This window comes from Anthonomus grandis, chromosome 2 (genome assembly GCF_022605725.1).
Source record: "Anthonomus grandis grandis chromosome 2, icAntGran1.3, whole genome shotgun sequence".
In the NCBI taxonomy this organism is placed as follows: Eukaryota; Metazoa; Arthropoda; class Insecta; order Coleoptera; family Curculionidae; genus Anthonomus; species Anthonomus grandis.
Genome location: NC_065547.1, coordinates 46,518,506 through 46,545,613, shown reverse-complemented (window position 1 = coordinate 46,545,613; position 27,108 = coordinate 46,518,506). Strand labels below are relative to the sequence as shown.

Sequence of the window (27,108 nt, the reverse complement as noted above, 5' to 3'; positions counted from 1 at the left end):
TAATACTAGTTGTTTTTGACTATTAAAAATGTTAATTTTCGTTACGTACGATTAAGGATAAAATTAACATTTAGGAGGACAGACGGAAAATATATTACATTATATATTACATTACACATTATAATATATTACAAGAGGTTTATGATGAATATAAATTAAATGAAATAGTTGACAGATTTTTGTTAAATTTATCAAAATATATGCGGATTAAGGATTCAAAATAATTCAAATCTGGTGGTTGTTTTCCAGTAGAAATGCTATCAAATTAACTAAATTCTAATAGACAGTTCTTTTATGAATCCTTTTACTTATTTTTTTTATGTAATAAAAGTTTCCACTACTGTCATTAATAGAATATGTACATACATGCATAATGAGACAAGGCATAGTTGAGAGGAAAGAAATAAGGAAAGTAATGAAAAGAGATAAGAAAGTTAATGAAAATAAAACTAAAGAGTAATTACAGGAATCAGACACGTATGCGTACACGTACGTACACGTACTCCAGGAGATCTAACATTGCTGCGAGGTTGAATTGTCATTTCTGCAACTAAATTCAAAGTTCTTTAAAAGTTGGTTGTTGTCAAAATAATCGTATGAAGTTTTATGTTCAATCCGAAATCCAATACAAATGAGTTTTACATTTTTCAAACTTAGAATCAGGCGAATTTAATGAAAATTATTTAGATATATGCTGAAAATACGACTCCTATAAGGACTTTACTTCAATTTCGAAAATAAAAACAGTCGTTTTCATAGGACGTTAAATAAATTATGACTTAACGCAGCATTTTCGTAATAATTTCAAATTCTTAGTATAATAATAAAATGAAACAAAAAAGTAGAGACAATTAAAAATGTAGATTTCATTTTATGATACTTAAGCCCACATATTTACCTTATTATATAAATTTTACATCTTAGGGAATTAACATATTGCCAAAGAAAGACACCCATCTAGTTTTAATATCTGGGCTAATTCGTCTTGCACACTTGCATAAAATTTAATAATATTGTTTGGTGGATCTCGTTCCAACAATCGATAAATATTAATTACTTGCCGAAGACCTATTTTAGCTAATTTCGCAAGAGATGGTTGTTATTTTGCAAACCTTAAGCGTCCGCCGCATATCTGACATTCAGTTTATTATATTTTAAATGGTTCTTGCGAAATATGACTTAATAAACGTAGAGAAAGGGTAAGTATATGCTGTATTTGTGATCTGATCGGTGATAAGTAATAAATATATTATATGTCCCGGTTTATAAGTACACTGATCAAAATGAAAGGGGAGTTTCTAATATACGAGTGAATGATCTAAACTGCATTGAGGAAAATCTGAAACGGCGAACAAAAACGTTGAAGAAAAATTTTTAGAAACACTAACAAAAGAAAAAGAATAATAGATAATTGTTTTTACTTTAAATTTAATACGACGTTTCGGTTAATATCCTACCAACCCAACCATTATTAGGTGTAAACCACGAAGTTAATAAATATACCTGGAATGCCAATTCAATGAAAAGTAAATGACCATATTACGGGGCCGCCATTTTGCCTGATTGTGTCATTTCGATGTTGGTTACTCTGACAAATTGCAGTTATGCCAACTGTAAGAAAACAAAACAATTAAAGTTTTTGAGAGGTTATGTTAACAAATACAAAATATAAAATTACATTTAGTTAAGAATTTAAGAGAACTGCCTTAGATCTGTGTTTTTTCTTGTACTTATTTAAGAATTTCGTTAAGATTTATGAAAGGAAGTAATTCTCACCTAAAATGAGTCAAAGTTTCAATTAACTTGGGATAGATGCATACACTTTGAAATATTTGTTTTATTATTCTGATAAATTTAAATCTTATAAGTCTTCATTTACATTTTTGCTTGTGTTTACTTAACAAATTTAGTTAAGAACATTTTTATTTTCTTTCTATTTTTACTTTACTACTTCTACTTTCCTTCTATAAACAGAGTTTTCACATTAATAAGTACAACCATCTATAAAAATCAAAATATACATGATTTTATGAGGGTTTGCTATACTCACAATTGACGATGTTATTTAGAATCAGTCGTATGGAGTGATCGTGTCGAGAGTTTAGTGCGTGCTTTTGAAATCCCAATGATGGTTTAAAAACAATGTCAATAAAAAAGATAAATTTAGTTTGTAACAGGTCACACGTCAAATGTCAACGTCGTCAACTATTATTTAATATATTTTTTGTTGGCAACACTGAATATGTTCAGAGTGACCAACATCAAAAAGGACACAGGCACTATAAAAATGGCGGCCACCAGACAGTAGGAGGCATTAACTGGCGTAAATATATACGAAGGTGAATAATGTGAATCTTACAACTTAAGTTTAGGATAATGTTAGGTAAATGTGATAAACTGGTTATTATAGTATTATTCTTATCAATAATACGTAATGACTAATATTTCTGGCAAAGAAATGTGATAAATTATTAAGGATTTTTTACTGTCTTTGGCGCCTTTTTATGTATAATTTTCAATTTAATGCAATGGTAAATTCAATAAAAATTTCTTTATAAATTGAGTACAATGTATCTACTGCTACATTTTTTTAAGTAAATATTTTAGTCTAAAATAAAACACATACTATGAAATCAAAACCAATAATAAATTTTCATTGCAAATATATGTAATAACATTTTTAATCGGAGCAAATTTAAAAAAAACAGCAAAATAAAATTAAAAATAACTGTGATCATTGTTTGCATTGCTTGAATTAACCAGATCGGAATTAACAAACTCTTTAATTATTTTGATATCTTCCTCGCCACCTTTAGAATAAATTGTCTTTTTTTGGAGACATTTCTTTTTAGTTGAATGGAAGGATTTTTGTTTTGTTATATTTGTGTTAGCTGGCTGTTTATTCGTTTCTATATCTTGCACTACAAATTTATTTTCGTCATGAAGAGAGCTTAAAGCTAGGCAGGTTGTTGTATGACTTAACCAGAGATCTAGTTGCTCATGTTAAGATCTCTGGCGTCAAGTTTTTGTAACCTTTCAAATAAGTTACTTTTAATACATATATTACAAAAAGGCATAACATACATTTCCAGATTCTTTGGTAACAATGTATTCATTACCGTTATTTTTTAAAGACCAAGTAAATGGATCATTTTGGATTAAATCAAACGTTGATGTAATGGCAGTCGTAATAATCCTCTCTACAGCCTTATCTCTTAAATAACTCATTAATTGATGAATTGATTTATCCAATCTTTAAATTTTTTTTTCCATCAAGGTAATGATATTTGATAGTTTAGTGGAAGCTCTCTAGGTGCAAGTTGGTATTTAAGCCACATCCACTTCGGTGGCAATAGGCCCACTGCTCAGATATTGGTATATAATACTTTTCTAAGTACTTACCAAATGTGTTTGTTTCCGGATCTTCAATGAGTGCCCAAGATAATTTTGTAATCTTTGTTTCAAAAACTTCAGTATTGGGAATAGTTTGTATGTACTTCAGTGTTTTGTAGACCCAAGATCTCTTTTCAGAATTGCTTATTTTTGAAAGATTTACCTGCCAAGCTCTATCAATATGCCAGGAGCACAATAAACGATGTTTCGATGGTCTGATTATTTGACACCATGCCGTGTAATATGTATCCGTGATATCTGACATAAACACTGAACTTTCAATAAGTCCAACAGCCTCTTTTATTTTTGCAAAGAAAAAAAGATTAATGGAAGTATCTTTTCGATTGCTAAACATGAAGGCTACTGGAAAGCCTTGCCTATACTCATCTAATGTTAACAAAGTTGTGAGCTCAAAATCGTAAGTATTGAGCCCGTGTGTTCCATCTATTGTGATAACTTTACTACCAAACCGTTTTAATATACTTTTTTGAATATCACTCATTATATTCAAACAAAAACCAGTTAATTCAAAATTGTCAATTGCGCTGACTTAATCGGAGCACTCTGTATAATTACATATATATTCTAAATTTACTTCTGGCACCTAGTTTTGAAACTCGTTAATAATAATAATAGTTTATTCAAAATAATAATTAACAATATTACAAAATGTCTATAATAACGATCAAGAGAATAGTGAATAAACAATGATCACAGAAGTAGCGAGATTACTACTTGTACGTGAATATGAATTTAAAAGTTTTACAGAGTTAATCTTATCTAAAATTTAATGACTACGATATAATGTTCAAAACATAGATCAAGATCGAGTATGTCCAATTCGGTAATTTTTAAGGTCTATATCGAGGTAGTATGTCATGTCCAGGTTTGTGTGATTTTATTTGCTTTCTTTTCAATTTTACATGGATTTGCTAAAGATTATGTTTAAAAGAAAAGCATATTTATATATCATAGTATGTTACATATTATGATTTAATATATTATTAAACGTTTCTCTGTCCGTCCGCTGTATCCAGTCTTTCACATAAAATTTAAAATTTTTTTGATTTATTTTATCTTTTATATGCCCCGGAACCAAATTATAAATCTTAGAGATATAGAATCTAAAATATCGCTGACCAATAGTTTTTTTTATTTCGTGGAACTACAGCGCTTTGATTTTGAGCTCGAGTAGCATATGAATGATTCACATGTTCAACTGTGATTTTCCTTTTATGAAGATTTAAAAGTAACTTTTGAACATATAATTGTTTTAAGTCAAATATACCAGCAAGATTGTATAGCTGATCAGATGGAAACAGTTTGTCTTTATCATAGATTATTTTTAAAATCCATTTTTGAACAACTTCAATGGAGGACATATGGCAATTTCTTAATCCACCCCATCCGCTGAGTCCATAATTTAAATGTGATTGTACAAGAGCAAAGTACAATGTTTTTAAGTGTTTAATATCCATAAAATCCTTAAGTCGTTTAAACTTAGATATCAAGCCTCTTAATTTGTTTGTAAGTTCACCTGCATGTATATCCCATTTTAAGTGCCGGTCTAATGTTATATCTAAATACTTTATGGAATTTGCTTCTGGTATCTCAAAATGGGAGTTTATATTAAGAGGACCCATCAGAGGCAAGTTATTAGTGTAAGATGTAAATGTCAAATACTTTGTTTTAGAGGCGTTTAAAGACAGTCTGTTTGATTGAAACCAAGAGGAAAATTTTCTAAAATCAGCTTCAGCGTTCTGTTTTAAAGAATTCCATGAATTTCCTGAATAACATATGGCAGTGTCATCAGCGTAGCTTACTATTTCCCCCAAAATATCAATCTTAAGTAAGTCATTTACATATAATATAAATAATAATGGGCCAAGTACAGTGCCTTGGGGTACCCCACAGGTTATGTCTGCGAAGGAGCTTTGTACTTCATCGATCTTGACAAGTTGTTTTCTATTTTTTAAATAACTTTTAACTAGTTTATGAACTATTCCTCTAATGCCGTAACAATTTAGTTTATCTAACAAGATTTTGTGATTAACAGTATCGAAGGCTTTAGAGAGGTCAACAAAGATACAGAGTGATGGTTTAGATTTATCTAAGTTTTCATATAAATAATTTGTTAAATGTATAATTGCATCTTCTGTTGACATTTTTTCTCGAAAGCCAAACTGTTTCAATATTATAAATCAATAATAATATAGGTACTGACAATGAATAATAAGTACTCTGCCTTTGAATGGAATCCCTAACATTAGTTTGGAAGCAATCATTTGCTTGTCGCTTTTTGGAATTTGTAAGTGTTCTAGCTCATCTGGTCCATGCAAATATTGTGATTTATAATATGTAATATCGTATTCATTTGATTCAATGTTCTGGTTAATGCAAGACTTTTTTAACTTGCAAGATTCTTGTGACTTTACATTCCGTTTTCGTTGTATAAGTGGAATAAGATTCTGCTTCTTATAGGAGCGACGACTTTCAAAATAAATACGTTCACAGTTATTTCGAAACTGTTTTCCAGAATGTTGGACATATTGGACATTGTTAGCTTTTTGTATCTCAGAAAGCCACATGTTAAATTCTAAAAAAAAAAATAAGAAATCATTACCAAAAGTATAATAGACACAATATGTAATAGGTATAGGTACGTATTTATTTTTTTTGGCACTGCTGTTTAGATTTAGTAAATTACAGTCTATATATTTTATTTGCTCCAATATTCACCCATCGCATATCAATACAATCTAATAAATAATATTATAAAGAGGTACTTAGCTAATACTTGTTTTGTACTCACCTTCAAAGTTTTTGAAACGTAAATTTTCTATATCATTTTTAAGTCATGTTTTTGCTCTAGATGACTTCTCAAATCCCTATTGAATTTAAAAAAGAGATTGAACTATACACCCATATATATTTCATTTTACAGCCATATTCAATCCATTTAGATGTCTCATTATGAACAGTCATTAAGTGTTTATTTATGTTAGATTGGGATGATAAAACTTTTTCACACTTGAAGCAAGATATTGACATTTTTAACACAGCACAACTATAATAGGTCAACTATGTTATTACAAAATAAATACCTATCTGAATCAAATTTAAAAAAAAAATATTCCTTTGTTTACAAACAAAATCCAGCAGAAAGTAAGGTTAGAGATCCGAATAACAGACATGCGCATAACATGGAATTTGTTACGCTTGTTAACGCCTCCTCCAGACAGTGGTCATTTTTGGGTATTGTGGCCCTATGCATTATCAGTCCAGGTATATTTATTATGTGGTGTAAACTAATAACAATAGTAATTCTACAGGCTTATATTATGCACGGGTATATTTTAACCCTTGCTACAAACCTATGTTTTGTATATTATTCTTACACAAAAAAAGTGTACACCTGACTATTAGGTCCGAGGCTGTCAGGGCTAAGTTCAATTTTACAATCATTCATATAAAAGGACTAATTATCCCTTATTTTGTATATGCTAGAAATCTGAGAATTGTAATGGATGTTTTGAAGAAGCTATGCTCTGTTTACTTAAAATTAAAGAGCCTTTAGTCTTTTAAATGTTCTTGCCATTTTTATTGTGTGACATCCTTAATCCTGCCATGGCTAGACTACTACTTTAACTCGGTTTACTATAGGTACTTCACAAAAAAGTGTATAACGAAAACGCAATTAAGTCAAAATGTGGGAATTTTGAATTAACGATCGAACTGGCAGTTGACTGATGCGTCTGAATCTAAGGCCGATTGTAGACGTTACCGTTACGCCGTTTCTTTATTTTTCTGTCATTAGTTTATTCCATTCGATGTTTGTTCTGTCATTTGTCTTTTATTTAGTTGAGGATTCCATGTGAGGTGAAAACACATATATGAAGCTTGTATGGTGAAAATCGGAATCGTATGTCGGCCATCTTGCTTGGCAAAATTAACAGGGAGCTGACAGACAGTTGTTGACATTGACAGATAGACACACATGGCATCGTTAAACCCATTGTTGTTAGAACTATTACGCAATTAACAATCTATAAAATCAGAAAACCTTAAATAGGATGGCCCTGCAAAAAAACCAAAAAAGATCTGTCAATCAAAGATTCCAAAAAAAAAGGTAAATAAATAAAACGATGATATAAGAAACGGGTGGAAAGCTGAATTCTCATTTATATAAGTACAGAAATGTATTTTTTTTAAGTTGCCTGTAGATTTAAGTGGTTATTTTGTTTTAAAATAACTTATATATTTATTTAAAGTTAATATTTAATAGTTAATTTATTCGTTAAATTTACAATTAAAGAAAATTTCAAGTTCCTGTAAGCCTACAAATTATTTTCTTTTAAATTTTAATGAAGATTTAAAAGTTTTATCTTTTTTTACAAAAAATTTAAGTAGTATTTAATGAATACAACTGCTAAAATAAACACTATTATATAAATAACGTTTACTCGTATATTTGTTTACCGGGAAACAAAAAAAATATATATATGTGTGAGAAAAACACGCGTAATTAGACATTTAAAGGATGCAATTCATAATGATAAACTTGCACTCTCTCATATAAATTATTAGGAAGACTTACTGCATTTTTATGCAAAGCATTTAATTATAACAACAAAAGTACCATCGGCACTTAATTAATTAATTCCATTCCATCATAGAAATTGGCATTAACTGCTTTAATAAGCAAATCTGTCATAAATATCGTTAAGGTCACATATAGGATGAATTTCATCAACTATTATAGCGGAACGAATATCTGCAACAATAATGCTCTAATTTCAAGGCCTTTCTTTGAAATTAATTTCCATTGTGAATCAGACATATTTTCACCCAAGACGTATGCAGGGTCATCCGGTAAAATGATGATTACAAATTCCAGGTGGGTGTCACTATTGAATCGCGCTATACTTTATAAGGTCTTCGAGGCTAATCGAGTTTTCTATGAAAATCACACGAGAGATAAAAATGAAACTTATGAACCGGATCTTTACACGACGATGGCATAATATTAAATTTACCCACGCTTTTCAAAACCGCGTGCAATTTTATTATCAGCCCGGTGGTAAAGTGTGGGCTTACGGGTCAGAATTTTTGACGCGACCAATAATTACATAAAAGTGAGAGAAAATCCGCGTGACTTATTATTAGATGAGGTTATTTTAAATGTCATTTTAGGTCAGTTTAATGGGTCTAATAAAAAAAAACAGGCATTTTGCAACATTCTTTGTCAGTTTCCTTAGTCGTTTTATTTAATTGCTTTCTTGTTTTCTTTTTAAAATTAATTTTTTCTGTCTAGTCTTTTATCATTTTTTCATTTATTTTTTTGGTCCAAAACTGACAAATCACCATATGAAAATCTGGGTAATTGATGATTTTTGCAAAGGATTTATGGTAGCCTGCTTATAGGAAGGTGCTATGTTTCCATTTTAGGTTTACTCTTCACTGGCTTGAAAATATTTCCAAAAACCCTTCAATTGCCTTGAAAAAAAAATAAAATTGAAGGAAGCAGAATCTATCTTAGTTTCCTCAATTTTCCTATTTGAATTTCTTACTGTCCTTAAAGTCTATATATTTCCTGTATTTTTCCTTCCAAAAAGATATAAATTCGTAATATTTTAATTTTTTCCTGAATTTCCTATTCCAACTGCCTGGAATAAATACATTTTTTCATATATTCAAGCAATCTAAGGCAGAATCAATTATTAGATTCCAGTGAAAGGAAACTTACCAAAATCGTCCTTTTAGGCTCTTTATTTTGATTTTTATTGGTGATTTCTTAATAATTTTTTAGTTTTCTTGATTGTCTTCCCTAATTTCCTTATTATTTTTTTTATTGTTATCTTTTGCTATATTTTTAGTTTTGTTCTACAAAAAAAAACGTCGCAAAAGGGCATTAACATGAATGGGAATTACTTGTCTTTGGCTTTCGGACTAGGAAAATTTCACTAATTTTTTTAAAAAGGAATATGTTGTTAAAATATTCACCATTATTAATAGGACACCCTGAATAAGCCGAAAATTATTAGGATTCATACACTAGACATTCTGATGATTTTTAATTAATTCAGTTAAAAGTTTTCTTATTCAATTATTCTTATTGTAGCACAATATACCCTGACGGCTTCCTAAATAAGTATTTCTTCATCCTTGACCGTTTAGCGCCACTTTTTCTATATTATTATTAAAATTACATAACGCGCGTAAGAAAAAATCCGATTCGTAAGGTAATGGGAGAAATCTGCAATCGAGTGCCGTATTACAATTTTGATAAGATTACGAAATTGCCGCATCTTCGGCCGGCGGCACTGTAATCTCATCATATACTTACATAAAAAAACACACATAATGAAACTACTGTATGCGTTTGTTTTTTTTTTAATGCACAACCCCATTTTCGTCGTCATGTTGTCACATTTAACATTCAAACACAATATTTGCAACATCATGTTAAATGTTACTTCCATTATGTGTCAATTGATCATCTGGCATACGATCTTGAGCGTTTGGACAACGATTGGTAAACTAAGTTAAAAGGTTTGTGAAATTTTCGGATTGACGTCGCCAAATTTTAAATTATTTTCCATTTCTATGATAATAAATTCGAAAAAATGTTGTAACGTAATACGAAGAGGAGCCCGTGTCAAGGTTAAAATATTCTCTTCACTGGCAAACGTTAAATAATTTATTTATATGTTAATAACTAATAAATGTAAAGTTATAGTTAAGAGCGAAGATCGGTGACATGAATTAGTTTGCAGGTGTGCAAAAAAATACTTTTAAAATATATTTTTTTTTAAGAAAATTTGTTGCTACATTTGGAGCATCACTATTTAAAAGTAAAATCCTTGGCTCAAGACATGACATTTTAAAGAAGATTTGCTTAATTTTTAATTGTGGTCTTGTAAGGATTTACCCATTTGTTTAATTAGCACAACCTTGGCATTAAAGCACGATAACTAATATAACATTGTATATTATTGCATTATATATAAAGCTTTTAGTTGTTATGACCGACCAGTTTTATTGTTTATTTTATTTAGTTATAAAAATCATCTTTTAAATTATCTTAAATTGATTGTGTTTTCTCCTTTATACTAAATTATGATCTTGCTTATAACATCACAGAGCTTCGGAAATTTTCAACGGAATATTTTATTAATAAAGAAAGCACCCTTTATACTTTGAATATTTAAAGTTGAATTGTCCAGTCATAACATATGCACGGAATAAGACATAAGTATAAATAAAATCTTGTATAAAAGATGGAACCAAATTTTTTCAATATAAATTAGAATCTAATAAATACCAAATATTGCAAGTAATATTAAGATTATTTAGGGTTCTAATTACTTTTAATTTATTACTTTAAATTATTTAATATAACACTATTGCCTATAGTGTCTAATTTTTAATTAGTTCATCTTGTTTGAGAGCCCTATTTGAACCAAAATGTAGATTATATTAGGTTATTGTAAAACCTTGTATTTTATATTTCCTATAATTAGTCAACTTAATTGCTGGGACTGACGCAATTCTCTCGAAATTATTAATATAAAAGGAGTGTGTTTCTGAGTTTCGTTACAATATAGAAAAAGGTGGAAAACTCGAATTATCTCAGTTTAAAAATTAAAATAGGATGGGAATAAAGTGGTATATTTCGAGTATAATTAGACACTTTACGCCAAAAAGACACTAATTCCAGTCGATCCAAACAGTGAAAAAGTCGAATTTTCATTTATATATCTCTATCTCAGTTTGAAAATTAGAATAGGATGGGAATAAAGTGATGTTTTTCCAGTCTAATTATACACTTTACGCCAGAAAAACACTATTTTCAGTCGATCCAAACACTATTAAGAAAATGAAACGATGAAATAGAAAAATGTGAAAAAGTCAAATTCTCATTTATATATCTCTATCTCAGTTTGAAAATTAGAAGAGGATGGGAATAAAGTGATGTTTTTCGAGTATAATTAGGCACTTTACGCCAGAAAAACACTATTTCCAGTCGATCCAAACACTATTAAGAAAATTAAACGATGATATAGAAAAATATGAAAAAGTCAAATTCTCGTTTATATATCTCTATCTCAGTTTAAAAATTAGAAGGGGATGGGATTAAAGTGATGTTTTTCGAGTATAATTAGACACTTTACGCCAGAAAAACACTATTTCCAGTTGATCCAAACACTATTAAGAAAATTAAACGATGATATAGAAAAATGTAAAAAAGTCAAATTCTCATTTATATATCCCTATCTCAGTTTAAAAATTAGAAGAGGATGGGAATAAAGTGATGTTTTTCGAGTATAATTAGACACTTTACGCCAGAAAAACACTATTTCCAGTCGATCCAAACACTATTAAGAAAATGAAACGATGATATAGAAAAATGTGAAAAAGTCAAATTCTCATTTATATATCCCTATCTCAGTTTAAAAATTAGAAGAGGCTGGGAATAAAGTGATGTTTTTCGAGTATAATTAGACACTTCACGCCAGAAAAACACTATTTCCAGTTGATCCAAACACTATTAAGAAAATTAAACGATGATATAGAAAAATGTGAAAAAGTCAAATTCTCATTTATATATCCCAATCTCAGTTTAAAAATTAGAAGAGGATGGGAATAAAGTGATGTTTTTCGAGTATAATTAGACACTTTACGCCAGAAAAACACTATTTTCAGTCGATCTAAATACTATTAAGAAAATGAAACGATGATATAGAAAAATGTGAAAAAGTCAAATTCTCATTTATATATCCCTATCTCAGTTTAAAAATTAGAAGAGGATGGGAATAAAGTGATGTTTTTCGAGTATAATTAGACACTTTACGCCAGAAAAACACTATTTCCAGTCGATCCAAACACTATTAAGAAAATGAAACGATGATATAGAGAAATGAGAAAAAGTCAAATTCTTATTTATATATCTTTATCTCAGTTTAAAAATTAGAAGAGGATGGGATTAAAGTGATGTTTTTCGAGTATAATTAGACACTTTACGCCAGAAAAACACTATTTCCAGTCGATCCAAACACTATAAAGAAAATTAAACGATGATATAGAAAAATGTGGAAAAGTCAAATTCTCATTTATATATCCCTATCTCAGTTTAAAAATTAGAAGAGGATGGGAATAAAGTGATGTTTTTCGAGTATAATTAGGCACTTCACGCCAGAAAAACACTATTTCCAGTCGATCCAAACACTATTAAGAAAATGAAGCAATGATATAGAGAAATGAGAAAAAGTCAAATTCTCATTTATATATACCTATCTCAGTTTAAAAATTAGAAGAGGATGGGAATAAAGTGATGTTTTTCGAGTATAATTAGACACTTTACGCCAGGAAAACACTATTTCCAGTCGATCCAAACACCATTAAAAAAATGAAACGATGATATAGAAAAATGTGAAAAAGTCAAATTCTTATTTATATATCTCTATCTCTGTTAAAAAATTAGAAGAGGATGGGAATAAAGTGATGCTTTTCAAGTATAATTAGGCACTTTACGACAGAAAAACACTATTTCCAGTCGATCTAAACACTATTAATAAAATTAAGCGATGATATAGAAAAATGTGAAAAAGTCAAATTCTCATTTATATATCCCAATCTCAGTTTAAAAATTAGAAGAGTATGGGAATAAAGTGATGTTTTTCGAGTATAATTAGACACTTTACGACAGAAAAATACTATTTCCAGTCGATCCAAACACTATTAAGAAAATGAAACGATGATATAGAAAAATGTGAAAAAGTCAAATTCTCATTTATATATCCCAATCTCAGTTTAAAAATTAGAAGAGTATGGGAATAAAGTGAAGTTTTTCGAGTATAATTAGACACTTTACGCCAGAAAAACACTATTTCCAGTCGATCCAAACACTATTAAGAAAATTAAACGATGATATAGAAAAATATGAAAAAGTCAAATTCTCGTTTATATATCTCTATCTCAGTTTAAAAATTAGAAGGGGATGGGATTAAAGTGATGTTTTTCGAGTATAATTAGACACTTTACGCCAGAAAAACACTATTTCCAGTTGATCCAAACACTATTAAGAAAATGAAACGATGAAATAGAAAAATGTGAAAAAGTCAAATTCTCATTTATATATCTCTATCTCAGTTTAAAAATTAGAAGAGGATGGGAATAAAGTGATGTTTTTCGAGTATAATTAGACACTTTACGCCAGAAAAACACTATTTCCAGTCGATCCAAACACTATTAAGAAAATTAAACGATGATATAGAAAAATATGAAAAAGTCAAATTCTCGTTTATATATCTCTATCTCAGTTTAAAAATTAGAAGGGGATGGGATTAAAGTGATGTTTTTCGAGTATAATTAGACACTTTACGCCAGAAAAACACTATTTCCAGTCGATCCAAACACTATTAAGAAAATGAAACGATGAAATAGAAAAATGTGAAAAAGTCAAATTCTCATTTATATATCTCTATCTCAGTTTGAAAATTAGAAGAGGATGGGAATAAAGTGATGTTTTTCGAGTATAACTAGACCCTTTACGATAGAAAAACACTATTTCCAGTCGATCCAAACACTATTAAGAAAATTAAACGATGATATAGAAAAATATGAAAAAGTCAAATTCTCGTTTATATATCTCTATCTCAGTTTAAAAATTAGAAGGGGATGGGATTAAAGTGATGTTTTTCGAGTATAATTAGACACTTTACGCCAGAAAAACACTATTTCCAGTTGATCCAAACACTATTAAGAAAATTAAACGATGATATAGAAAAATGTAAAAAAGTCAAATTCTCATTTATATATCCCTATCTCAGTTTAAAAATTAGAAGAGGATGGGAATAAAGTGATGTTTTTCGAGTATAATTAGACACTTTACGCCAGAAAAACACTATTTCCAGTCGATCCAAACACTATTAAGAAAATGAAACGATGATATAGAAAAATGTGAAAAAGTCAAATTCTCATTTATATATCCCTATCTCAGTTTAAAAATTAGAAGGGGATGGGATTAAAGTGATGTTTTTCGAGTATAATTAGACACTTTACGCCAGAAAAACACTATTTCCAGTCGATCCAAACACTATTAAGAAAATGAAACGATGAAATAGAAAAATGTGAAAAAGTCAAATTCTCATTTATAAATCTCTATCTCAGTTTAAAAATTAGAAGAGGATGGGAATAAAGTGATGTTTTTCGAGTATAACTAGACCCTTTACGATAGAAAAACACTATTTCCAGTCGATCCAAACACTATTAAGAAAATTAAACGATGATATAGAAAAATATGAAAAAGTCAAATTCTCGTTTATATATCTCTATCTCAGTTTAAAAATTAGAAGGGGATGGGATTAAAGTGATGTTTTTCGAGTATAATTAGACACTTTACGCCAGAAAAACACTATTTCCAGTTGATCCAAACACTATTAAGAAAATTAAACGATGATATAGAAAAATGTAAAAAAGTCAAATTCTCATTTATATATCCCTATCTCAGTTTAAAAATTAGAAGAGGATGGGAATAAAGTGATGTTTTTCGAGTATAATTAGACACTTTACGCCAGAAAAACACTATTTCCAGTCGATCCAAACACTATTAAGAAAATGAAACGATGATATAGAAAAATGTGAAAAAGTCAAATTCTCATTTATATATCCCTATCTCAGTTTAAAAATTAGAAGAGGCTGGGAATAAAGTGATGTTTTTCGAGTATAATTAGACACTTCACGCCAGAAAAACACTATTTCCAGTTGATCCAAACACTATTAAGAAAATTAAACGATGATATAGAAAAATGTGAAAAAGTCAAATTCTCATTTATATATCCCAATCTCAGTTTAAAAATTAGAAGAGGATGGGAATAAAGTGATGTTTTTCGAGTATAATTAGACACTTTACGCCAGAAAAACACTATTTTCAGTCGATCTAAATACTATTAAGAAAATGAAACGATGATATAGAAAAATGTGAAAAAGTCAAATTCTCATTTATATATCCCTATCTCAGTTTAAAAATTAGAAGAGGATGGGAATAAAGTGATGTTTTTCGAGTATAATTAGACACTTTACGCCAGAAAAACACTATTTCCAGTCGATCCAAACACTATTAAGAAAATGAAACGATGATATAGAGAAATGAGAAAAAGTCAAATTCTTATTTATATATCTTTATCTCAGTTTAAAAATTAGAAGAGGATGGGATTAAAGTGATGTTTTTCGAGTATAATTAGACACTTTACGCCAGAAAAACACTATTTCCAGTCGATCCAAACACTATAAAGAAAATTAAACGATGATATAGAAAAATGTGGAAAAGTCAAATTCTCATTTATATATCCCTATCTCAGTTTAAAAATTAGAAGAGGATGGGAATAAAGTGATGTTTTTCGAGTATAATTAGGCACTTCACGCCAGAAAAACACTATTTCCAGTCGATCCAAACACTATTAAGAAAATGAAGCAATGATATAGAGAAATGAGAAAAAGTCAAATTCTCATTTATATATACCTATCTCAGTTTAAAAATTAGAAGAGGATGGGAATAAAGTGATGTTTTTCGAGTATAATTAGACACTTTACGCCAGGAAAACACTATTTCCAGTCGATCCAAACACCATTAAAAAAATGAAACGATGATATAGAAAAATGTGAAAAAGTCAAATTCTTATTTATATATCTCTATCTCTGTTAAAAAATTAGAAGAGGATGGGAATAAAGTGATGCTTTTCAAGTATAATTAGGCACTTTACGACAGAAAAACACTATTTCCAGTCGATCTAAACACTATTAATAAAATTAAGCGATGATATAGAAAAATGTGAAAAAGTCAAATTCTCATTTATATATCCCAATCTCAGTTTAAAAATTAGAAGAGTATGGGAATAAAGTGATGTTTTTCGAGTATAATTAGACACTTTACGACAGAAAAATACTATTTCCAGTCGATCCAAACACTATTAAGAAAATGAAACGATGATATAGAAAAATGTGAAAAAGTCAAATTCTCATTTATATATCCCAATCTCAGTTTAAAAATTAGAAGAGTATGGGAATAAAGTGAAGTTTTTCGAGTATAATTAGACACTTTACGATAGAAAAACACTATTTTCAGTCGATCCAAACACTATTAAGAAAATTAAACGATGATATAGAAAAATGTGGAAAAGTCAAATTCTCATTTATATATCCCTATCTCAGTTTAAAAATTAGAAGAGGATGGGAATAAAGTGATGTTTTTCGAGTATAATTAGACACTTCACGCCAGAAAAACACTATTTCCAGTCGATCTAAATACTATTAAGAAAATAAAACGATGATATAGAAAAATATGAAAAAGTCAAATTCCCATTAATATATCCCTATCTCAGTTTAAAAATTAGAAGAGGATGGGAATAAAGTGATGTTTTTCGAGTATAATTAGACACTTCACGCCAGAAAAACACTATTTCCAGTCGTTCCAAACACTATTAAGAAAATTAAACGATGATATAGAAAAATGTGGAAAAGTCAAATTCTCATTTATATATCCCTATCTCAGTTTAAAAATTAGAAGAGGATGGGAATAAAGTGATGTTTTTCGAGTATAATTAGGCACTTTACGCCAGAAAAACACTATTTCCAGTCGATCCAAACACTATTAAGAAAATAAAACGATGATATAGAAAAATGTGAAAAAGTCAAATTCTCATTTATATATCCCTATCTCAGTTTAAAAATTAGAAGAGGATGGGAATAAAGTGATGTTTTTCGAGTATAATTAGGCACTTTACGCCAGAAAAACACTATTTCCAGTCGATCCAAACACTATTAAGAAAATAAAACGATAATATAGAAAAATGTGAAAAAGTCAAATTCTCACTTATATATCCCTATCTCAGTTTAAAAATTAGAAGAGGATGGGAATAAAGTGATGTTTTTCGAGTATAATTAGGCACTTTACGCCAGAAAAACACTATTTCCAGTCGATCCAAACACTATTAAGAAAATAAAACGATAATATAGAAAAATGTGAAAAAGTCAAATTCTCATTTATATATCCCTATCTCAGTTTAAAAATTAGAAGAGGATGGGAATAAAGTGATGTTTCTCAAGTATAATTAGGCATTTTACGCCAGAAAAACACTATTTCCAGTCGATCCAAACACTAATAAGAAAATGAAACGATGATTTAAAAAAAAGTGAAAAAGTCGAATTCTCATTTATATATCTCTATCTCAGTTTGAAAATTAGAAGAGGATGGGAATAAAGTGATGTTTTTCGAGTATAATTAGACACTTTACGCCAGAAAAACACCAATTCCAGTCGATCCAAACACTATTAAGAAAATAAAACGATGATATAGAAAAATGTGAAAAAGTCAAATTCTCATTTATATATCCCTATCTCAGTTTAAAAATTAGAAGAGGATGAGAATAAAGTGATGTTTTTCGAGTATAATTAGACACTTTACGCCAGAAAAACACTAATTCCAGTCGATCCAAACACTATTAAAAAAATAAAACGATGATATAAAAAAATGTGAAAAAGTCAAATTCTCATTTATATATCCCAATCTCAGTTTAAAAATTAGAAGAGGATGGGAATAAAGTGATGTTTTTCGAGTATAATTAGACACTCTACGCCAGAAAAACACTATTTCCAGTCGATCCAAATACTATTAAGAAAATGAAACGATGATATAGAAAAATATGAAAAAGTCAAATTCTCATTTATACATCTCTATCTAAGTTTGAAAATTAGAAGAGGATGGGAATAAAGTGATGTTTTTCGAGTATAATTAGGCACTTTACGACAGAAAAACACTATTTTCAGTCGATCCAAATACTATTAAGAAAATTAAGCGATGATATAGAAAAATGTGAAAAAGTCAAATTCTCATTTATATATCCCTATCTCTGTTAAAAAATTAGAAGAGGATGGGAATAAAGTGATGTTTTTCGAGTATAATTAGGCACTTTACGCCAGAAAAACACTAATTTCAGTCGATCCAAACACTATTAAGAAAATAAAACGATGATATAGAAAAATGTAAAAAGGTCGAATTCTCATTTATATATCCCTCTCTCAGTTTAAAAATTAGAAGAGGATGGGAATAAAGTGGTGTTTTTCGAGTATAATTAGACACTTTACGATAGAAAAACACTATTTTCAGTCGATCCAAACACTATTAATAAAATTAAGCGATGATATAGAAAAATGTGAAAAAGTCAAATTCTCATTTATATATCCCAATCTCAGTTTAAAAATTAGAAGAGGATGGGAATAAAGTGATGTTTTTCGAGTATAACTAGACCCTTTACGATAGAAAAACACTATTTCCAGGCGATCCAAACACTATTTAGAACATGACACGACTATATATTTGTTCCACAAGGGTCGATCCTAGGCCCATTATTCTTTCTTATATATACTTCAGATTTACCTGGTCTAGTTGAAGATTCTGAAATACATCAGTGTGCTGATGACACTCAAAACATACATTATTTTGACTCTGCTAATTTTGATAACGGGGCTGATACTTTTAACGCTGATTTGAATGTAATAAATCAATTTTCCAAAGAGCATAACCATGTTGTCATTAATCCTAATAAAACAAAAATTGTTTTGTTTTCAAACCGAGGATCACATAAAAATATAATGGAAACTGTTCAAGTCAATTGGATAACGAAACTATTTTGTTCTCTGATACTGTGAAGGTTCTGGGACATTTTCAATTCTTTAAGGTTTAAGGAACATGTTAATACTCTTCTGCAGAGGTGTTATTTATGCATGCGTATGCTTTATGCCCATAAACACATTTTAAATTTTAAAACTAGAAAAAACTTGTAGTGGCTCTTGTTTTATCCATTTTAAATTACTGCCTTATAGTTTATTATCCTTGCTTAGACCAAATCAATGGTTACCGTCTGCAATGGAACTCGGAAAGTCTGATCATGTATCAGACTCTATATTTCAGTTGAGGTGGTTAACGCTACCTTACTTATTCAAATTCTTTACTTCTACTTTTCTTTACTGATTATATTTTAGTCAAAGTCCTGAATATCTTTTTGAAAAGTTAATACCAAGAAACCAGGTTCACACTCGAAATATTAGATACAATATCTTGACCATGCCGCACCATTCCACAGCTCTGTTCGAGCGATCTTTTACTTATAATGCCGTTAAATTCTTTAATACTTACCAATATTTAATACGTCCTTTAATATTTATAGGAAATATTATAGATTTTTGTTTTTAAATCAAGCCAAAGTATAGTCTAATTTTCTAGAAGATAAATGCTTAATAATAATTAATACTTGTTACTTTTTTTTTCTCGTTTTTCTCCATTTAAACTGTGATACTTATGTGATTGTTATATTATTATTATTAATATATAGAAAGTAGGTGGAAAATAGAATTCTCATTTATACATACCTATCTCAGTCTAAAAATTAGAATAGTATGACAATAAACGATGTTATAATTAAATTCAAGTAATAATTTTTAATCTTAAGAACTCTCAAAAATATTTACGTCCGCGTAGTCACCCCTCACAAATTGGTTTTCGATTTACCTTTGAAAAATTAAAAAGCGGGAATTGATAAATATTGTTTACAACTAAAACGTTTGATTAATACTCTTTTAAAATCATCAAGACATTAAAATTTTATTATAAACTTAATTTAATAATAAGTCTTTTTAAACCGGATTTGGCTATCAAAAAACAACAGACCAAAAAAATCCTTAGTTAGCTAAAAATATCACATATTACATAAATGTATATTCCCGCCCACGTGTTTGCATAATATTATAATTTGTGAAAAATTTAGAAGACATTTATCTTGGTGTCTCTGGTGGGTGCCTGAATACATTTTTTTTTGTTTTAATCTCCTTAGATTTATTACTATATTCTTCTTAATATCCGAAATTTATTATTATATTGCATATTATAATATAATGGCGAATACGAAATAAAATGCGGGTCAAGGCGCACGTTTTGCCAACAACACATCAGGGATTTCCACTTTGAAAATCAAAAAATTCAACAACACTTTTAATTTATTTATATCTATTAAAATATAAACAATATTGAAAATCATGTTTAACCAGTGACGAATAAGGTATTTGATTTATAACATGTTTATAATCTTCTATCAATAAAATTCACGTATTGTTTGTTCAACCCGGAACAGTTTATTATTAATATTTATACATATAGTAATTTTAGATAAAAAGGACGTACATCAGGGCATGTTTTTATCACCCTTTCGCATTTAGAAATTCAAAATTCTCAATGTGTGAGAAGCACTGAATAACTAAGAGATGAATGAAAGTGAGTAGAACATAATATTTATAAAAAAATTACGTTTCTTGGCAATACTCTAGGGTAAATATCAATGGCATATTATGTCAAAGGTGGGAGACAAAAAGTACAAATTTAAGTACGTGGTACTTGTTGCTCTAAAAACATCTTAATAAGATCTTGTATTTTCATTCACAGAAAAGATTAACTTGAGACCAATTAATTGGAATAGTTCAGGAAATAATCCAAGTTTGACTTTTTTCAACTTTGCGACGAAATCGTAAAATATATATTTTTGTAATTGCAAAATAATTGTTTATACACATTTTTGTGAATAAGTCGAAAAATCGTAAGAATTATAATAAATAAAAAAGGAAAACAAAAAAAAAAGTAACGTTAGGCCCCGACGAGATTCGAACTCGTGATCTCCTGTTTACTAGACAGGCGCTTTAACCAACTAAGCCACGGCGCCTCACATTGGCGTTTGTTAATCGGCAGATAAAGTGGCAAAAATCCGTCTATAGATTATAGCTGTTGTAACCTATAGACAGTGCTATTACTAATATAAATTTAATAAAATATCCTTATTATCGTTAATATTAAATATTCTTCAGTAATTATTTACAAAACGGTTTTCAGTTTTTTGTAAATTTAAAATGCTCGTGTAAACTTCGTAGTTTACCAAGTTTACACGAGCACCGTAATGTGGTTTAGTGGAAATCGGTTTAACATAATTCGCGTGTATAAACACCCGTAAAGCGCTTTAGCGATCGTACTTAGCTTAAATCGATTTTATAGGTATAGGTGGATGATCCGGGTTTATAACCGATTCCAAGCGATCTATCGGTTTTAACCGCGGTTAAGCCCTTGGTTCACCTTGAACAGTCCCTTTATAACATAACCAATCGTGTCCGCTTGGACGTGTTTGGTTGAAGTAACTTCGTAATTTGTCAACTGTCACTATCATCATTTTGTTTGTTTTTAAATAATACCCCAGACGCCACTAATATTATATGTAATTAGTTCTTAAACATAAATATAAAAAAAGAAAACTTATTAGCCATAATAAATTTTGTATCATTTTTAAAAAGGAAATAATTTGTTGTTTGTTTTTATTTTTCCCGCACTTATTTCAATATCTTTGACATTTGACGTTTAGAAAACAGCTCCGGACGTGGGTAATTACTGTTCCAAATTGATGACGTATAAAGGGCTAATTGGTGACGTCACGTATCTCAAGCCGTTATAACTATAACCGCTTGGACGTGTTTGGTTAATACCATTTAGGAACGGTAATTACCGGTAGACCGCTTGGAATCGGTTTTAGTGTAACCGTAAACGTCTAAGCTAAGTCAATACTGTCATTTGAGGAGTAGTGATGTAGTATATATATACTTACTAACTACTAGTGCTGAGCTATTGATTGAAGCACCACATACTTGACGATTGTCTTTTTCAAGTTCATTTTGGGTGGAAAACAAGCCAAGCCTCATGATTTTCTTCCAATTTAAAGTTTTTACGTAATTCTATAGCTTTTTGTAGTTTTTTTGTGATTTTCCGGTGTCATGGCTTGATCTCACGAACTTAATATATACCTGGACTGCGAATTTAATGAAAAGTAAATGACCGCTACTAGGTGGCCGCCGTTTTGCGTGATTGTATCTATAATAAGCAACATAGACAGTGAATTCACAATAATTCGGTTTTGAGAAATAGTGAAACAAATACGTTTAAATAAGGATGCTGATTCATTATTCACATATTAAATAAGGAGGAAGCGATATCGCCTGATGCAGACGATATGCCCAAGCGTGTCGTTGACAAATCGCCAAAAACTAGGCAATCCGGTATGCTCACAATTGAAAATGCTATTTAGAATCAGTCATATCGAGTCATCGTGTCGAATCGTGATTTTAGAATACCAAATTCCCAATGATGGTTTAAAAACAATATCAAAGACAAAAATAAATTTAGTTTATGATAGGTCACACGTCAAACGTCAACGTCGTGGAGTTCATTACCGTTATTTAATATATTTTTTGTTGGCAGCACTAAAAGTGTTCAGAGTGACCAACATCGAAAGGACACAACTACTATAAAAATGGCGGCCACTAGGCAACGGTCATTTTTGGGTATCGTGGCCATATGCATTAGCAGTCCAGATATATTTATTAAGTTCGTGGTTGATACACTATTTTACAAACGTATCAACATCCAATCATCGTGCAACTATACATAGAGGAGGGGACAGGTAGATTTCAATTATGACATACCTTAAGCTTGGTTCACAATAAGGTACGTACCATGCAGGTACGTTCCATGTAGTAAGGATCGTGCGAATTCATACATTAAAAACGTAGGTCGTCAAAAAACGTAGCAAAATTCATGCTGTCTCCCTCTGAATATTCCTTTCTCTAAAATGCCTGTCAAATATCTAACAAAAATTAATTGCCAGCTTAGCTATCAATGTCAACCTTATTCTTTATTCTACTAGCGTACCCTTTTGATTGGTTATATTGGCATATAACCAATCAATTTATTATAGCGGGTTATCCAATTCGAGGTTGGCTAAGTACAACCCTGCCGTTTGACACCTGCCACAAATAAACTTCATGTGAAGCGTTTTTTTTTTTAGTCGAAGGTTTGCCATTTATAAATATGGATCGTTTAACAGTCGAACAACGTACTAAAATTATTAAATTGTTCTATAAAAATGGTGATTCTCCTGTGTTAACGTTTAGAGCTTTACGAGCTGATTACGGTCGACATAATTAATCGTCCTACAGAGCAAACACAGTAAGAAAATTTGAAGAGACTGGATCGGTTACTGATATTGTGAGGCACTTTCATCAACGTAACGTTCGTTCAGCTGAAAATATCGCTGCTGTAGTTCAAAGTGTGGTGGAAGACCCAAATTTGTCAATTCCTCGGCGTGCTCAAAATTTAGGTTTGTCTTACGGCTCACTGTGGCGAGTTTTGCATTTGGATTTACAGCTTCATCCGTACAAAGTCCAACTCACTCAAGAACTTAAGCCTACAGACCATAGACAACGCAGAACATTCGCAAATTGGGTGCTTGAACAACAAGCTGCTGATGCTCATTTTTCGAGCAGAATTTTCTTCAGTGATGAAGCTCATTTTACGCTGTGTGGCTACGTAAATAGACAGACTCAGGTGATCGTAGAAAGGCCTTTGCATCCCGAAAAAGTGACTGTATGGTGTCATTGGTCCGTATTTTTTTGAAAACAATCCGTGGGAGAGCCTTAACAGTAAACTCTAAGCGGTATGGAAGCATGTTGACCAATTATTTTTTGAGAGAAATCGAAGAAGAAGATCTGGAAGATATGTGGTTCCAACAGGACGGGGCCACAAGTCACACAACACGGGCCAACCGAGCTCTTTTGCAAGAGAAGTTTCCAGGACGTTTAATTTCAAGTTTAGGTGATCTATTGGCCCCCAAGATCCTGTGATCTCACACCTTTGGATTTTTTTTGTGGGGCTATGCGAAAGATCGTGTCTACGCCAATAACCCTGTTAGAGGTCCCGCGGTGGACATTTAAATGATATTGTGTTTCACATATAATGGAATGATTCAATCTTTAAAACAAAATAAACATTTCGTCTCCATCTGAATATCTTGTGTGTTTTATTTAACTTTACTTTCCCAAGCATAAAATGGATAACCGTATATTAGGAATATGATGCAAGAAATGAAATTGAACCATTCCATGCGTCTTACTTCTTTTTGCTTACCGTACGGAATTTATGAACCAGGCTTTAGTGTTTTCTAATAATGTTCCGACGCATTTTGGATGTATTATCATTTTCCAAGGAATTATACATTCAATCTTATTTTGGACATATCTATGTCACTGTTCTCAATTTAAATTTTTTTTTTACAATTCAATCTTTATTCTTGGACCTCCACTGGAAAAATGTCCAATATTTCCTTTTACTTGTCTTCATCTAGGTTAAGAATGTCACGATTTCGTGCAAATATCCTTTAGGCACTAGTTTGCATATTAATAATTGCCCAGACATTCACAGAAATCATAGATTTTTTAAATTTCATTGAATCCATCCTTACAAAAATCTTGGAGGGAGATCTGTCATATAAGTGCTACTAAAAATATGACCAATTATCGAATTTGCTCCAAACACTTCTGATTCTGATTTTAACAACCTCGATTATCCTGTGGGACTTAGATGGGACGCTGTACCACGGTCACCACATAAAATTGAAATGCAAAATGAGCATAATTACTCAATGGCTCCTAATTAAAAAAAAAAGTCTATTTGCCACCCATTGCCAAAGGGTGTTTCAAGATGTATTCATTGATGTTTGTCGGATTGAGAGAGAATGTTTACTCAGTTAGTAAAGAAGCACTAAGTTTATTTGAAGAATGGAAATCCTCAAAAATCACGGTTGCAAAGTTCTAATTCACCAATCATCTCTTCAGACCTTGCTTCAGACACTGTGAATCTGGATAGCACTCCAATATCCTCCAGCTCTGATTTCTCTAGTTTGAAAACTAAGAGAAGCCATAGTGAAAAATACTCTTTTTTTCTTCAGAATCTGGCATTCTTGCCATGGCAGGACAGTCCTGCCTGCTAAGGATAATCAAGAAAAGTGTACAATGCACAAGAAATTATGTACAATGCATGTAAGTCAGTGATGTTTAAGTTATTCTAAACTTAAGTTTCTTCTCAGTGAAAGACCTCATGTTGCATCCATAAAATCGCTGTATAATGATGGTAGGTTTCAGTTTATTGAGCAAAACTTTAATGGACAGAATAGGACAGGAACACATGGCAAAAATGCCGAAAAGAGAGTTTCAAACAAAATAAGAAAGATAATACTATAATAGTTAAGAAATATAATGAAATTTATGCAATCAAGAAGCGAAAGTGAGGGTGAAATATCAGATTGAGCAGATAGCGATACTTCCAATAGAGAGATTTTGGAATCAGATGAAGACATTGTGGAACTGGGTGAAAACTTGAACAATATTCGTAGGAAGTGCTTTGTGTTAGTTTAGTTTGCAACAAAAAAGACAGTTGTTTTCTATGTGGGTCAAGTCGAAGGTATTGCATACCATGAAGATAGAGTAAATTTCTTAAGGAAGAAAGGTAATAAGTTTGTTTTTCCTCAAGTGAAAGACGAGGCAAAAGTACTAGTGTTTGATAGCCTCTTTAAATTATGGTTGTACTTCTAGATTGCATTCCAATATAATGTAATCTTTCATAAATATAAGTTTTAATCTGTATTTCTTTGTTAGTAGCCAGTGCGCCCCAATGTTGCGGCCACTCTACCCTTAGTGCGGGGTACAGTAACCAAAAATCAAGGCTGATAAAAATGTTTAACTTTTCTTAAGAATATGTCATTTAGTTTTAGTCTAAAATCTATTATTGTGTTATTAGTACAGATTATGTTCTTTATTTCCCTAAAAAAAAAAGAGAGCTCAATTTGTATAAAAATCTTGGCAACAATAAGTAAAAGGTGGCCACTGTGACCAGGTCTTCCCTACGTATATTACCGAACCTATAAATATATGTAAATTCCCTAGTTTTAGCATTCTTATTTATTCATTGTATTGTTGTTAGTAGTAAATCTATTCTTTATATGCTTCTTTGAATAAAATATTTTTTTTCAAAAAGAAGTTGTTTCGGTCAGTAAACGTATTTCGCATCAGCTTCTGTATATCTTCAAATGTCGCGCAATAGATCAGGCTTAAATTTCCCGCCACGCGTCAGCTAAGATCATCGCGTCCGTCCTTGTCAACAACGTCAATAATGCTGTCAACAGAATTTCAGTCTGTTCATTAGGCAACACGCATTTCTCTACATCTGTGTTCCGTGATTGACAGATCAAATGTCAACATGAGTAATTTTGCAACAATTCCATTACAAAAGTGAAAACAATAAAAATGTAATTTTTTAATTAAAATCCATCGTCTTAGTTTAATTATTATGATCGATAGGATGACTCCCTTTCGCAGAAAGAAAAATGCCAAATCGTTTCCGGTCAAAGTTTGCACCCTCGATGCGGAATTGGAATTCAATTTGGAGGTTTGTTTTTGGTATTTTGTCAGCCAACAACTCCTTATTTATTTATTTATTTATTCATATCAGTTGTGGGCTGATATCTTTTTTAATTATAGAGCCATTAACGTAAGGATAGATGACAATAATTTATTAAAACAATAATGTATCCCTACATAAAATAATTTTCATTAAAATTTCAGTGGAGAGCAACTGGAAGAGATCTTTTCGAGCTAGTTTGTAGGACAATAGGCTTAAGAGAAACTTGGTATTTCGGACTACAGTATGAAGATTCCAAGGGATTCATATCATGGCTAAAACTAGACAAAAAAGGTGAAAATAAATCTTGTGTAAAATCCCAAAATTTAATGTCATAA

General features: G+C 30.5%; 1 protein-coding gene and 1 non-coding gene across 3 annotated transcripts in view; one reads left to right on the top strand and one right to left on the bottom strand.

Moving 5' to 3' along the window:
* Positions 1-27,108, top strand: part of LOC126746753 (merlin) — a 139,291-nt gene that overhangs the window by 90,239 nt on the left and 21,944 nt on the right. The window contains exons 1-2 of one of the 2 annotated variants that reach the window (XM_050455089.1): positions 26,555-26,758; positions 26,935-27,064. In XM_050455089.1, coding sequence (XP_050311046.1) covers positions 26,660-26,758; positions 26,935-27,064 — 229 coding nt within the window. In that variant the 5' untranslated portion in view covers positions 26,555-26,659. Of the gene's footprint in view, positions 1-26,554; positions 26,759-26,934; positions 27,065-27,108 lie in introns of those variants that run through there. The other variant, XM_050455098.1, reaches the window with a different exon arrangement.
* Trnat-agu (transfer RNA threonine (anticodon AGU)) lies at positions 21,088-21,161 on the bottom strand. The gene has a single exon. It is a non-coding gene; the product is annotated as a tRNA-Thr (tRNA).